Genomic DNA, 14,374 nt, shown 5'->3' with positions numbered 1-14,374 from the left:
CCACTGAACAGAGAGATTTACAAGCCCAGACACAAAGTGATGGTAAAGAATGAAAAGAAATGCTGCAATCTGTGATTTAAAAAAAGCGACAAATAAGTGCAGATTTAAAAACAGCTGCATCTCTCCTTAGTATCTGCTATCCCAGGGAAACAGATTGCTTAACTTACTGAACTGAGGAATCTACACAACTAAGTGCATACGCCCAAATAGCCAAGTACCAGGGAAACACAGCATCAATCAGCAGCTGGAATAACCCAGCCCTGCAGGAAGCCAGCACTCTAGGAACACTGAAGAAGAAAGAAAATGAGCTGAGTATTTTCATGCTAGAGGTAGTAATAGGTCTTGAGTTTATGGATTTTATAGCAGAAGTCACATTTCTTGCATCTTTCCTTTTCAGAGGGTTCTGGTTTCTTGAGCTTCACTCTCTTCCCAACAGAGCCATCTAGTGAATGAGATCTCATCTGTGAGAAGGAAATTTTAATTTATCACACTGTAAGCATACACGCATCACAGGAAGGCTCTGCAAAGCAGCCTGTAACAAACTAGCATTCCAGTTGCTCCAGTCAGAAATTGCTAAATGGTACGTTTGTCTTGGCTGGGACTTAAATTCCTACCAGCGTGAAACTTCAACATTTTTAACACTTAAATTCATGGTATCTTTGTGAACAGTTCATCCGAGACTCAGCCTCAACCTGAAGCCATAATGCAAAGGTTTTTGTTTATGCAAAATCCAGTATCCTCTTCAAAGCTGATAGGCATTAGAGATGTTACTTCAAACTTCCTTAAAGCAGATACAGTTTGTTCCATCAAACCTCCTGAGGGTTACTGTTCCTCTCGTGGCTGTTCCCTGCCCTCAGTGCTGCTGAACACCACATCCACTGCTGAGAGAACAGCAGCTCGGCATTGCTCAAGATTGAACAGGGACTTTAAAACAGGTGAACCATCACCACTAGTGGAAACAGTCCCTGTTTGTGAGGACTGCCGTCTTTTGGACATGTTCCTCAGGAGCGGTGTAAGACGACACTACAACGCTTCTATAGTTAAGCTCAAGTACCCCTTAAACACATTTTAAGGAGGTTTCCACTGCAAATATTTAGGATCACTACCACCCAGAAGAACATGCAGCAGGGTTTTCCCTAGTGATGTGAGACCAAATACAGCTTTATTTACACACAATTCAACAAGTTAATACATGAGTTCAACTTTCCTGTCTGCACACAAGGGAGAGTCTTCACAGCATCCGAGCAGAAAAGCAAGACTAGCCCTTTTGTGTGTGTACAGACTGGTAATTGACTGCACACAAGTATGTGATTAGGTACAGAAGGGTTACATTTAAACATTTCAACCATTTAAGTCACTAAAAACAACCATGCTACACTTTAAGCAAAGTAAATTGAAGTTACAACTACATTTGGCTTCCTGCAGATCAGCTGATCTATACACAACTGTGTATAGCTAATAAGATCAAAAGCTGAAGTTGATCGTGAGTTTTGTTCAAAACATTAGCACTTGTATTGAGCTGTGTTTAATGGATAACTATTTATAAGACTTTCCTCATACACCTGCACCACCTTTCAAATCTACAAAACGTTTCAAATTCATCCCGGAAAATGCCTATTTTATGTTGTCGTCTTTTCCCAGACACGGGGAAAAACTGCTAAGAAAGTCAGAATAGATTTTTTCACTGCAAATGTAGATCTGGGCTATCAAAGTTGTGTGCTCCTAATTAAAATTTCTCCCCATATCTGAAGAGAAAAAAAAGAAATGCAAGAATACGAGTTCAATAGACAGATCTGAAGATGGACCTCTATCTATTGTAGGTCCATATAAAGCAAAAGAACACAGTGCTCTGCTTCTCAGGAAGCTCCCTCTGTTTTGCTGTATTTTCCATAAATGCAGCTGCTAATAAGACTTTATAATGTATGACTTAAAATTATTCATTAAGAATGCCTTCTAACTCTTTTAGAGAATAAATGACAGCAGGATTAAACAAGAAAAAGGAAACATAATGATCTTTAAAAACCAACGCATCACACAAAGCGGTCAATCCTAGATATAACAAAATCCACTACTTTCCAGACAAAGCTGGCTTGAGTTTGAAATCAACCTACAGTGTATTTGCCCAAGAATTGTCCTGTCAGGTAAAAGCACACAAGTTTTTGTCAGAAACATTTATTAAACAAAACTGATACCAATGCACACATAGTCAAGTTAACACTCCTATTAAAAAAAGCAATTCAGCCAAGACCAAAATTATCTTCGCTTCTGGAAGATGTTGCCACGGCCCATACCACGGCCTCTTCCTCTTGCAGCCACTGAAGAAAGAAAACATCAGGAATTACATGAATTTGACATACCTGCATATTTATCTCAACAACTGACGAGCAAAACATCAACAACACTCAAGGTCTCTTGCTCAGAAGCAAGGAAATGCTCAGAAAGTGATGTGAGAGCAAGAAGCTTTCTGTGAGAAGAACCAGAACCTAATGGTCCCACAGACTGTCTCCTCAGAACAACTGCAGTACATGTTCATACATCTCATGTTCCTTCTGACACACAAATCTGTGTCACCCAAGAGATTTGAAACCCACACTCTTGCAAGGTGTTGCAACACTACTCAGTAAGTTGCTCCCCCACTTAAACGTTACTGCACACTGAAGTTAATCAGGGGCTTTGTGGCACATCATTGTTACTCAGCTAACTAATAACTAGACTGAGCCCCTGAGAAAGGCACAAATGAGAGAGAACTACAGAAAAGCTAATAATTACAGCTTTCCAGTAGCTTAAGTACCATCTTTATAAATAAAGTTGTTTTCCTACAAAAGCTTAACAAGAACACCTGAATCCTTCCCTAAGTACTCCAAACAGCGGAGCGGCCACAATTGCTGGAAAACAGAACTCTTAAGTTTAAAAGAAAGGCTCTATTTAACAAGACTACTCACTACCTCTAAATTATTGTAGCATCAATATTACACATTCAGGTAATTGGGACAATCTGAGTCTTGACTCCCACCGTAAGATGAAACATACAGAAAAACACTGTATGAACCAGTAATCTTTTCACTTCTTACTGCTTAATCTCCTCAGTGACAGAGATGAGTTTTCCAGTTCTACAGAAAAATAGGGGGAGGGACCATGAACAAATTGTACATACCTTGAGCTTTGAGAATAGCTGCTTTCCCTCGCCCAGCTCCAGAACCCTGGTTTTTATTCTTCATGCTCTTTAGCATAGGAGCATTCTTCAACATATCTGGTAAGATGAGAAACCGTATCTTGCTGCCCCTGATGTACACCTGCTCAAGCTGTGCGACCCGTCCATCTCTGTATGTCACTGTTATGTTGGACATCTGGAAGGTAAAAATCAGTCAGTGCTTAGAAAGGCCTCAGCTGTCACACAAGGCATCACAACCATTTAAACATACTCCATGCCTGCTGCCCAAGACTTTTGCTTTCTCTCCAGTTTACACATTAGCATTATCAGCGTCATCATTTTTGTTTTCTCATATGCAGATAGTTTTAATAAGGCTCTTCAAGTACTATTAGGAGAGCATTCTGATTTCAACAATCACTTGCCTGAAGTCAAAATTAGGCCCTCTTGAAATGACTAAAGTAACGTGCATTAAATAAACTTCCGTTTCTTAAATCAAGGTTTTTTTATTCTTTATACTTAATGGCCTTAAATAAAGAACTCCATAAAAACACTGTTCACAGGACAGAATCTTAAAATCCCTAATCTTACTGACAGGGATGCCGAATCCTACTCTGAAACTGGAAATAAGCTCTGGCCTCTTTGGAGCACTCTGTAATGATGAATACACTTCACCATGGTAAGAAGCAGCAGCACAGTTTTCTTTATCCCAGGACTAAAAGCAACAGTCTTTTAATCAAATTTTCAGCCTTCCCAGGCCCAGATCAGCTAACTTTCCCTCCATCCTTGTGAAGCAAAAGATACCTGACAATTCATGTTGTCTTCAGCTTCGATTAGTTTGCCTCGATAAACTTCTCCTGTATTGGTCTCACACGTCACAATGTGGCCCTCTGCCTCATGCAGGACCTTGATTGGCACTCCAATCGACATGGCTGCAGTGCTGTGGCTCTACACCTGAGGCAAAAGGAAAACAAAAGCTGTTATTACAAAGAAAGATGTAGAATAAGCTCCACCTACGCAATCCATCATCTTCCCCGTTAGTGTAAAGCACCAATTTTCTCACATTTAAACACAACATAACGCTCTGACTATGCGTCAATAACACTTCTCCAGAGACGTACCCATGTAAAGACTAAATATCAATAGCCAGTCATTTCCAGGTCTCTTCTAGGAAATTCACTTTTAAGTACCACATAACGAACCACTCGTATCTCCGTGGGAAGAGCCCCAGGTACACCCCATAGCGGTATGGCCCCTGCGAGCCCAGCAGGCAGCACGGCCGCGCTCGGGGGCCGCAGCGCCAAGCACCGGGCCCTGCCGTGAGGGAGCCGGGGTCACCCCAGCCCTCCCGCACACCGCCGCTCTGACCCGGCCCCCTCAGGGGATGCGGCGCCGCTCGGACGCGTCCCCACAGCGCCCGGGGAAGCGAAAAGGCCCCGCAGGGGGACACGGCCCGGGGCCAGCACTCACCACCCAGCGCTGCCCGCGCTCTCCGCTAATGGCCTCCGCCGCCTCCCGCCCTGCTCCGCGCGCCGGAACCGGAACGCGGCGCTGGGGGCGGCGCGGCCTCGTCCCGTCCGCTCCCGCCCGGGGCCAGCCCGGCAGCCCTGCGGTGCCCCGTGCCCGGGGCAGGGCCGCGCGCCCCCGCCCGCCGTGTCATGCCCCTGCCCGCTCGCCTGCCTCGCCGCTCTCCCCGCCGCCACGGCACGGGGCAAGCACCCCGGGGCCCGGCCCCCCTCAGCCCCCGCCTCCGGGAGGAGCCAGCGCCGGGCCCCGGGGCTGTGCCGCCGGCTCGGCGGGGGCGGCAGTGAGCGGGTGGCGGGTGCCGCCACCGCCATGAAGAGTCCCCGGGAGGCCGGGGAGCCGCCGCCAGGTTAGTGCGGCCCGCCCAGCCCGGTGCTTGGCGCTGCGGCGGGGCCTCCGCGGGCGGGGGGCGGCGGGGTCCGCCCGCGGAACAGGTCTGGGAGTGGTCACGGCGGGCGGCTCCTGAGGGCCCCGCCGGAGCCCCCGGCCGCCTCTCCGTCCTCCCGAGCCGCTGTGCTGCGGGTTTCGCCCGCAGCAGCGATGTGGAATTGCCGGCTCCGTCGTTAAGGTCGTGGCGGCGGGGATCTGGCAAACCGCAGCGGGGTTCGCAGGGTGATTTACAGGCATGGGCTGGTATCTCGTCTTGGGACAGCCGACAGCCATCCCTGAAGAGCTCTGGGTGTGTTGGGAAACAGGTGATTGGAAACTGAACGGCCAAGAAAACTTGTTAGTGCTCTCTGAAGCTTTCACGTAGAAAATATGTACCCCTTGGTTAACGTGGGACTTGCTAGAGGCCCTGGCTGTTAACAAAAAGGGGACTGATTAATAACATGCCAAGGAAAAATGATGATAAAGCATTTAAGAAGTCCTGGTTTGAGGACGAGTGGGAATTGATTTTCTTTGGGTTTTGTTTTTTTTTTTTTTGTTATGATACTTGAGAGCACCTTAAGCTAGATGAATTAAAAAGACTGACTATATCAACTGGTATGCCACTAGTCATGATTAAACAGGGGCACAACTAGGAAAAATATAAATAATATTACATCAAAACTTGACAAGTCCACGTGATGTCAAATGCATTTTTATTTCCATCATAAAATGTAGATGACCTTGTTAAAAAAACTGCTCAAAGGCCTTTTCTAGATCAAAGGTTACTGAGAAAAGCCCTTTGTGATTAACTCACTTTGGTCAGTGCTGAAGTAGCAATGACAGGCACAGCTCTTCCAAGTCCTGCCGGTGGTGAGGGTGTTCCTGAAACTGAAACCACCACATTGCCAACTCCATAAAAATAAAAACTGAGGCAGAGGATGGAGCTTGTATTTTGGGACTTTTTGGTAGATATTATTAATTTCCCCTCTCTACTGAGGTTTTGGTGGAATTAATACAAAAGGGCAACTGGTGCCACTTGTGAGTTTTGTTAAAATTCTGTAAATTACCATCCCTGAGAAAAAAGACATCTATAGAAAAGGCTTAAATCTGTGGGACTTCTAAGAGATTCCAGCCCAGAGGTCTTGGTATGTTTTCTCCCAGTTTGGTTTAACTCCTCTTGTGGCACAGAAGTATATTCAGACACAAGAGAAAGGATGAATACCTGTGTCTTACCTGCTGTTATCCAGGAAATAGAGCTTCAGCTGAGGGTTGGTGGGTATGTCATCCCACCAAAAAAAAAAAGAAACTTCCAAGGGAAAAGGCGGTGGAAATGCAGTGATCTAGGTATGGAACAATAAAGGAGTATGAGATTAAACCAAATACTTACCTATACAGAAATACTAAAAGTATGTTTCCCTAAGAAAGAAAAAAATCTACCTACCAATCAGACAAAAACATGTTCCTAAGTTTCTGTATCTGTAGTGCTGAGGACAGGCTGACTTTTAGTGGCATGGCAAAACATTCCTATATGGATTGACATCGTTTGTGTTCTACTCACACAGTTGACTGCATCCAGCTGAAAGTGCCAGTGATTCAGCAGCTGTACCACTGGGACTGCGGGCTGGCCTGCTCCAGGATGGTGCTTCAGTAAGTGGCTCTCTTAGTGTGGGAAATCCCATTCCATGGGGAGGGATAGCGGAAAGCAAATCCCAGGGAGAAGAGGTGTGTTGAAGCAGCCATGAGTTCAGTCTTAGGGAGAGCAGCAGTTTTTGAGATACCCTTGGACAGTGACTGCTGCTTGGGCCTGACCCAGTTCTCTGGCAGGAGCAAGGGAAAGTAAACTGAACTTCAGATGTTTTTGAATAATTGACTGATTAGACAGATGCAGAATACCAAATCAGCTCTACGACACGCATAAACTCATAGAAAGTGTTGCCTCTTTCCTGTTGTTACAATTCAGAACTGGTAGTTAGCTGTGACTCACCCGATTCCTTTCTGTGTTTTCAAATGATGGGTAGGTGTATCCCAGTTTATGAGTGTGTGCTGTACGTGTACTACCTCTGTCCTGCTAAGCCCCCAGCTGGTGGGATGAGTGTTTGTGTTCCAGGAGTAGTTTCAGCTTCAAAACTGTGTTGCCCTTTGGGGTTTTTTTTTTTGTTTTATTTTTGGTTTTACTTTTTTCTGAACTAGTAGCTGTCCTGCTGAACTCCTCTTTCCTTCCACAGAGGAACATGAGCTTAGGTGCAGGAGAAATACCTATTTAGATGTCCACTTAGTAGATATGAAGCAGAAGATTTTCATTTCTCTCCATCCCTTCTGCCAAGACGTTAGTCCGTGTGCTGGTAATTTCCCATCTTGACTACTGTTAACCTCTATTCCCTTTACCTCTTTGCCAATCCAGTCTGCCCAAAACTCAGCTTCCAAGATTAATCTTCTCACCCTGCTGATCTGACGTTGTTTGCCCTGCATTCTCAATTCCAGTCCCTTTTTAATCATTTACTTCCATTTGTTTTCTTACTTTCAGAACTCCCTGTAACTGCCTCGCCCCACCCCTTTGCAGCCTGTCCCAAGCTTCCTCCTGACTTCATCTCCCCTTTTCTTCCTTTTGTGTCATCAGTGCCTAAGACAAGTGTCCTCTGAATATTTACTGAATTCCTTTACGGCTCCTCCTTTTGAAATCCATCTATTGCGTGAAGGAAGTCTTAGTCTTTTAACTCTTCTTTGTTGACTCTAATACACTTGTACATTTACACTGTAAACCCTTCAGGACAGAGTTCTATACCAGCTTGCCTCTGGTACAGCACCTGTACACTTCCAACACTCTGAAACAGTCAAGGCACCACACATTTCCAATTTTAAAAAGTCAGCAATAAATCCAGTTAAATATTCCCTACTCCCTTCCCTTAAATTTCTGTCTCTTTTGTGGGTTGGTTTGGTTGGTTTTTTTTGGTTTTTTTTTTTTTTTTTTTTATTTTTTTTTTATTTTATTTCTTAACCAAGCCCATTGTTTCAGTTTTTATGTGCTGTGATGTAGAGGCTTGGGCTACAGCACACATTTTACTTCTCCTAAGATCTGTGCTTCCCTTCCCCTGCCTTTCCTAATACCATAGGTACCTGAATCATTTGGACAATGATGAGTTTCAGAAAGCCATCCAGGAACTCCAGTTAACAAAGAGTATCTGGACTATTGACCTGGCCTACCTAATGCGGCACTTCGGAGTTAAGCATAAATTTTGCACCCAGACACTCGGAGTGGACAAGGGCTACAAAAATCAGGTTAGTATTCTCATCTGTAGGGGAAGAGCAGGCAGCTTTAAAAGCCCCAAGTATCATGCTATAAAAGCTCTGCTGTGCTACTGACAGTCAACCACAGTTAATTTGACCTACTGCCAAAGGTGGTACAAATCTGTTCCAAAGGCAATATGATCCCACATATTGATTCCATCTTTTGAATTTTTAAAAAGTTTGCATGTAGTGTTCATAAAAGGTTCCAACCTATTTGACAGCCTTGGAGACTGAAGCCCTGTATTTATCTACAGAACAGGTACAGCCTGGGCAGCAGCAGTGTTTAGCTTCCACACTTTCCCCACCACCGTGCCTCAGCCTTGACCTGGAAGATCCACCTCTAGAGGTGAGAGGGGAACTCAGCCTCCCATCCACTAAGAGCTTGGCCTCTCCAGGACTGCCAACAAGGGGCCAAGGAGGGCCTGTAGCAGCAGTGGCTTTAATACAAGCTCCTGCCCAGTTTCCCCTGGGAAACAAGACAGGCTTCTCTCATGTAGGCAGCTGAACAGCCACTGGATAGAAACTGCAACAGTAACTGACCAGGAGTGAATTTAATTTGTAATTCAGAGCAGAAGTCTGCTTCCAGTGAACTAAGGGAGAGATCTTCTATCCCATAGCCAGATCTCCAACTTATGCAGGCCCCTTGTAGCAGACTCTTTAAGTGGTGGATTACCCAAGGTAAACACCATTCCAGTTCAGAACTTCTGTTATTTCCACAGTCATTTTACAGGAAGCACTTTGACACAGAAGAGAATCGAGTGAATCAGCTCTTTGCACAAGCCAAAGACTGCAAGGTGCTAGTGGAGAAATGGTAAGCTTATAGTTTTCTTTCTCTTTGGAGATTCTGTGGGCCCCTGCTTTTCTTGGAGGCACCAAGCTAAACTGCTGAAAGAGATTGAAATCAAGCCCTAAGCCCTTTTTTGCAAATTAGTGTCTTTCTACTATATCTGTCTCAAAAACCCCCATGCACATCAAGAGCTAATAATGAAGCTTGAAGAAAAATTAGTCATGATGTAAAATAAGTGATATGAAAATGCTGACAGGAGCTGACTGTTTATGTTTTGAATTTGGTTATCCATTACACTTAGGCAGCAGGAGTGCCTACACCACTCTAACTGGCCATTGCTGGAATTAAGGAGAATTCTGTGTGGGTACAGAACTCGTTGTTCCCAGAGCTATGCAAACATTATGGATCTCTGTTCCTACACAAACATGCAAAGTACAAGTTAGCATAGGAGCTTTTGCCAAGGGGACCATGAAAGAAGGAACTCCATGAAAGAACTGCAAACCCAGAAGAAATGGAAAAACTGCAGAATTGTTTCACAACCAGCAGTGGAATTCTATTGGGAAAGGACTAAGCATCCAACGTGAGCTGCGTTCATTTTTACAGGGAAGTTGGATTTGGATCCCTGTTGTTGAAGTGGGGTAAACGATATGGGGTAAGCAAAGAAGACAGGATATGGGGCAGCCGCAACAGCATTTGAATGCTGGAGTGTAACTTACATTTAGCAGACTCAAGTGCCCTTTCTAACACGTGTGGAGTCACCATCACTCCAACTACAGCTGTGACAGGACAGAATGGACACTCAGTTCCTCTTGCTTTTGCAAGATTGTGGCCTTGATTAAGGCAGGGACAGAGGGCATATCTACCTGTGCAGTACTGAGGCTGGGGCATCAGAGTGGGGAAGTGACATTGGAAAAGATGAAATAAAAAGCACGCAAGTTCAATCAGGTGGTGCACACAGCACAGACATCTGGAACAGATCCAAGTGATGAAATTCTCATGTATACAGAACACACCATCTGCTTCAATGAAGGACAGCATTTAACAGATGAGGTTATAGGTTATATTTGGTGGATACTTACTCTCTGTAGGAGGTACTGTAGAAATAAAGCCTCAAGAGTATCAGGTGATTCAAAACTGCAACTGGGAGAAACACAGTCCTGTGTGACACAGACAAATTTGGGCACATCTTAATTTGGTTAGTGGTTAAACAATATTTAACCACTCAGTCAATAAAGATTTGGTGTTTCAGAGGCAAGTTTTTCTAACCACAAGAGAGAACACTTCACTTAAAATTTTCCCACAACAGAAGTCCCTCAAGTTACTGAGTTGCCAGTTCCTTTATTTCTCTTCTCTGGGGCATCTGATACGAATGTCATCTCAGAATGTGTTACTGCAGAATCCAGAGCCGTTGTTCTGCACTTCAGTAGCAGCAATGAAATGAAAAGGCCTTGAATGCTGCAGGTTCTGTCAGGCTTTGTCCATAGCGAAGCCTGCAGGGTTTAACAGCAAAGACCTGTACCTGTGATACAGAAGTAGCTGTGCCACCTGCACTGTCCACCATCATGCACTTCCTTTACGCCAGCCTCTTTCAATAAGTGTGTCTGTTTTTTTCCTTGCAGCACAGTAACCGTTCAAGACATCCAAAACCACCTGTCCCAGGGTCATGTAGCCATCGTCCTTGTGAACGCAGTCCTGCTACTGTGTGATCTTTGCTCAAGTCCTGTCAAATACTGCTGCTTCCTTCCCATTGGACAGAAGTGCTTCTGCAGGAGCCCTGACTACCAGGGCCATTTCATAGTGTTATGTGGCTACAACAAAGCCTCAGGGAGTATTTACTACAATAACCCTGCCTATGCTGACCGTAAGTAGCCTGTCCCTTTTGGATGGATTCTCAGCCAGTGCATTACTAACAAGTCTAACACAGAGCCACAGCTGGACCTCCCCTCACAGTGTGCAGGCATTTCAAGCATTGTTACCCAATTTGTCAGAAGGGGTTTTGCCACATTAATTACATCAGTGCCGCATTTTGTGGTGTGATTTAGCTGAAGCATTCATAGAGGCATTCTAGCAAATGGCTTGTTTGGCTTTCAGATGGATTAGTGAGAGATGCTGAACTGTGTGCAGAATGTAACAGAAGGGCCAGTTGAGTACCTATTTGCAGCATTACTTCAGCGAGCTCTTTAAGGTGAAAAAATCTACCTAAGTAAAGCTGTAACCTAAGCTGCTGGGTCTAGTCTCTATACTAGTTTTGTTTGTGGAGGCTGTTACATCCAGTGTAAGAACCTTTCAACAGCAAATCCTTCTGAATTTTTCATAACATTTTGTTCCTCCTTACCAGGAACATGCTGCACCAGCATCAGTAACTTCGAGGAAGCCAGGACAAGTTATGGCACTGATGAAGATATTCTGTTCATCTACACAGACAGCTGACATCCACAGAGGACACTCCTGCCCCTTCCTGCACAGGCTGCACAGCAGCTGGCTGCTTGTCTCAGGACTCCCCTGCACACACCTCACTCCTGAACTGCAGTGGGACCTTCAACAAGGGAGGCTTTATAGACATTGACAGGACCTATATTGCAATGCTGTCTTTACCTTTTTTTTTTTTTTCTGATGATGTATCTGATTTTGCAATGTCTGTCTCTGTTTGTTTCTGGTTTTGTCTTTTTTCCTAATTTTCAACATTGCACATTTGACAGCAGTTCTGAACCACAGGCACAGAGCCTGTTCACTTTCAGCTTATTTTAAAATTAAACATGTAAGAAAAAAGCACCACATTTATGAACTTTAACACTTGGTAATATTTGCATAGGTTTAGGTAAACAAAGAAAAAAAAATAGAAAATACCTGCTTCTCTCTCTGTCAAAGCATCAAGGGCTGCTCCTCATCCAAAATCTATGGATTTGAAGTTCAGCAGAGTATTATAAAAGGAAAAAAATATTAACTTAAACCACTTTTAAATAACAAAAAAATGCCTTATTGGCTCATCAGTATTGTCTGCAATGTAGGAAACTTCCCATGTACCAAATTAACAGAGATTTAGCGTTTATGCACTGCAATACTGGAATTGCTCCCTTGCACTACAAAATCCATCTCTTGGCTAAATCCTCTTGGATGAGTGCTCAGAGCTCCATATTGCTCCAAAAGTTTAAGTGGAAAAATTTTATTTGCACTTGAAAGTCTTTCTTGCTCTTTGCAAAAAGCTCTGAATGTTATGCCGCCCACATGTGCCAGTTTCTGCAGAATCCATTCTAAATATGAACTTTAAACTTATTAAGCAAATGCAGAAAATTATCATCCACACTAATGGTATATATTTTGTGTGTAAAGTGTAAATATCTGACAGCATCTACTACATTGTAGCTAAAATGCTGAATCTTAATTTGAGCCAAATTTTGCTGTTGGTATTAGTTCAGTGACCTTCTAAGAAGAGCTAAAATCAATTAAGAAAAGAGGAAATACAAGCATCTCTGCTACAAGTAAGAAGCCAGGAACTTAGATTTTTCTAGCTCTTATACTACAGCTGTATTTGGATTAAGTTTTTGCTGTATTGAGACATTAAGTGAAAGTGGTAGCAGCCCATTCATAGCCCTTGCCTCTGCTACACAAGGAGCACTCTGAAGTGTAAGAAAAAGCCACTTAGTTCAGCTTCATCCATCATAATTTCCTGTAAGTCTCAATCTTCAGTCCTGCCTATATGAAAGTGAGTAGGAAAATCAGCACTGATATAAAACTAGGAAAATTTGCACTTAAGACAGAGATCCCACACCTCTGGCATAGTTTTAGGAAAAGAACTGTTCAAGTTCTGGAACTCTGTGGAATAACAGTAAAAGGATATTGTTATTTACTGGTGGATATAATAAATAGGAATCTACTTTCAGCATAGAAAGTTTTTTTTACCAAGATAAACATTTTCTTTCATCAGTTGTTGACTAACTGGAAAGTATCTATACAGTGTTCACTAAGTACTTAGTAGAATCAAGAGTGCTCCTTTGTACAAAGGCAAAAAATAGTAACAGACATCTAAAATGCAGCAACCCTTAAAAATTCCAAACAAAAGTACATGACAGGAAATTTTGCATGTCAAATTTTGCTTATCATTGGTGAAGTTTAAATACATTCTGGCACTGATAGCTGCAAAATGAGTAAGAGGTAGGATGTGATTTGTGTAGAACCGGTACATCAGTGCCACCAGCAGAATCCCTCCAGAAGAAAGGTACAAAAGCTATTGTAAATAATGCCTTTCAACTCCTCCAAAGTAAGTAACCAGAAGACTCCTGATCTGAGAATTTTTATGTCCAGGGCAAAAATCATGATGATTTAGAGAGATTGTATTAGCTCTGTTAATAACTAACAGGTATGTAAGCTGCAGGCTGTTAAGAGTACTTCCTTAACCATGCATTTTCAGGTAGGTAGTTAATACCATTAAACTGCCACAGGCTTTATCTTAGAGAAGGCCTGATTAGTTAAATAAAATCAATTCTCACAAAAGGCTTGTAATTGACATTTAGCATCTTACTGTTTCTGTTACCAAAAGTGAATCCTGAGCTTATAGAAAACATGAGCTTAAGGGCAAGCTAAGTGTCCTGAAGTGCACAGACGAGTGTAACAATATTGACTGGTAAGTGTTTGGTACCCAGGGTTTAAATGCTTCAACAAAAGTGAAAGATAAAGCTGTCTAAGCTAGTGCAGACAAAAGGAGAGGTCCACTATTACAACAGGATCGTGTACAGCTACAGATGAAAACACAAGGAAGAAGTAAAAGCCAAGCGAAAAGAGTATATGACACAAGTTCAGCTGAAAAAGCAGCTCACTGCACAAGCATTCAGAACATCTGCATTTTCTGAAACTTGGTTTCCCATTACAAGACTGTCTATCAAAACACTCATTCTGAAAATGTTCAGTTGCTTTGTTTCTGTCAGGATGTCAATAGCAAAGGAAGGGGATTTTACATGCAGGGATTTTATACATAAATATATTTTTATTTGTAATTAAGCCATTCTCAATAAAGGTTAAACTCACAGATAACCCTGTAACATAATGTAGCAAGTGTATTTATTAACAACTTATTAGGAAAAATGTTTTTTGAAAATCTGAAATTGTAAATTGGATAAAAACAAGACTTCAAATATTTATTACAGCTATAAATTCATAGTTGCTGGGCTGTATTCAGTCTGCATTGCCTGAACACCTATTGCCATTACCCAAATCATATGAAGCAAAATTTCAGAATACAGTACTACCTAAGAATAGCAAATGTA

At 43.0% G+C, this 14,374-nt stretch overlaps 2 protein-coding genes and 1 long non-coding RNA gene across 7 annotated transcripts; 1 reads left to right on the top strand and 2 right to left on the bottom strand.

Annotated features, from left to right (window-relative positions):
* Positions 1 to 1,140: 1,140 nt before the first annotated feature.
* Positions 1,141 to 4,875, bottom strand: SNRPD3 (small nuclear ribonucleoprotein D3 polypeptide). 2 transcript variants are annotated; one of them, XM_032127725.1, is made up of 4 exons: positions 4,825 to 4,875; positions 3,953 to 4,102; positions 3,155 to 3,347; positions 1,141 to 2,315 (listed from the first exon to the last, which is right to left on the bottom strand). In XM_032127725.1, the coding sequence occupies exons 2-4, from the start codon at positions 4,076 to 4,078 to the stop codon at positions 2,254 to 2,256; spliced, it is 381 nt and encodes a 126-aa protein (XP_031983616.1). In that variant the 5' UTR covers positions 4,079 to 4,102; positions 4,825 to 4,875; the 3' UTR covers positions 1,141 to 2,253. The 2 variants fall into 2 exon arrangements, with proteins under 2 accessions (XP_031983616.1, XP_031983615.1); XM_032127724.1 differs by lacking the exon at positions 4,825 to 4,875 and adding an exon at positions 4,619 to 4,703.
* GUCD1 (guanylyl cyclase domain containing 1) lies at positions 4,857 to 14,149 on the top strand. Of its 4 annotated transcripts, none has more exons than XM_032127721.1 (6): positions 4,857 to 5,021; positions 6,604 to 6,688; positions 8,152 to 8,317; positions 9,046 to 9,137; positions 10,733 to 10,974; positions 11,452 to 14,149. In XM_032127721.1, exons 1-6 carry the CDS (start codon positions 4,985 to 4,987, stop codon positions 11,541 to 11,543), a joined length of 714 nt encoding a protein of 237 aa, XP_031983612.1. In that variant the 5' UTR covers positions 4,857 to 4,984; the 3' UTR covers positions 11,544 to 14,149. The 4 variants fall into 4 exon arrangements, with proteins under 4 accessions (XP_031983612.1, XP_031983614.1, XP_031983613.1 ...); XM_032127720.1 differs by lacking the exon at positions 4,857 to 5,021 and adding an exon at positions 5,144 to 5,367; XM_032127723.1 differs by lacking the exon at positions 10,733 to 10,974 and having other exon boundaries at positions 4,903 to 5,021.
* LOC116452879 lies at positions 6,274 to 10,263 on the bottom strand. The gene is made up of 2 exons (XR_004243624.1): positions 10,193 to 10,263; positions 6,274 to 6,381 (listed from the first exon to the last, which is right to left on the bottom strand). It is a non-coding gene; the product is annotated as an uncharacterized LOC116452879 (long non-coding RNA).
* Positions 14,150 to 14,374: the final 225 nt, after the last annotated feature.

Source organism: Corvus moneduloides, chromosome 18, assembly GCF_009650955.1.
Source record: "Corvus moneduloides isolate bCorMon1 chromosome 18, bCorMon1.pri, whole genome shotgun sequence".
Lineage (NCBI taxonomy): Eukaryota > Metazoa > Chordata > Aves > Passeriformes > Corvidae > Corvus > Corvus moneduloides.
The sequence above is the reverse complement of the archived record's forward strand: the minus strand, read 5'-3'. Positions and strand labels throughout refer to the sequence as shown.

What these genes read in the sequence shown, in the direction of transcription:
- GUCD1 (XM_032127720.1), top strand. Translation starts at nt 5,298, where the DNA reads ATGGGCTGGTATCTCGTCTTGGGACAGCCGACAGCCATCCCTGAAGAG. An exon ending in CTGGGTGTGTTGGGAAACAG is followed by an intron (nt 5,368 to 6,603) that starts GTGATTGGAAAC and finishes CTACTCACACAG; the next exon opens with TTGACTGCATCCAGCTGAAA. An exon ending in TAACCCTGCCTATGCTGACC is followed by an intron (nt 10,975 to 11,451) that starts GTAAGTAGCCTG and finishes CCTCCTTACCAG; the next exon opens with GAACATGCTGCACCAGCATC.
- SNRPD3 (XM_032127725.1), bottom strand. Translation starts at nt 4,078, where the DNA reads ATGTCGATTGGAGTGCCAATCAAGGTCCTGCATGAGGCAGAGGGCCAC. An exon ending in AAGACAACATGAATTGTCAG is followed by an intron (nt 3,348 to 3,952) that starts GTATCTTTTGCT and finishes TTTACCTTCCAG; the next exon opens with ATGTCCAACATAACAGTGAC. An exon ending in AGCTATTCTCAAAGCTCAAG is followed by an intron (nt 2,316 to 3,154) that starts GTATGTACAATT and finishes TTCTTTCTTCAG; the next exon opens with TGGCTGCAAGAGGAAGAGGC.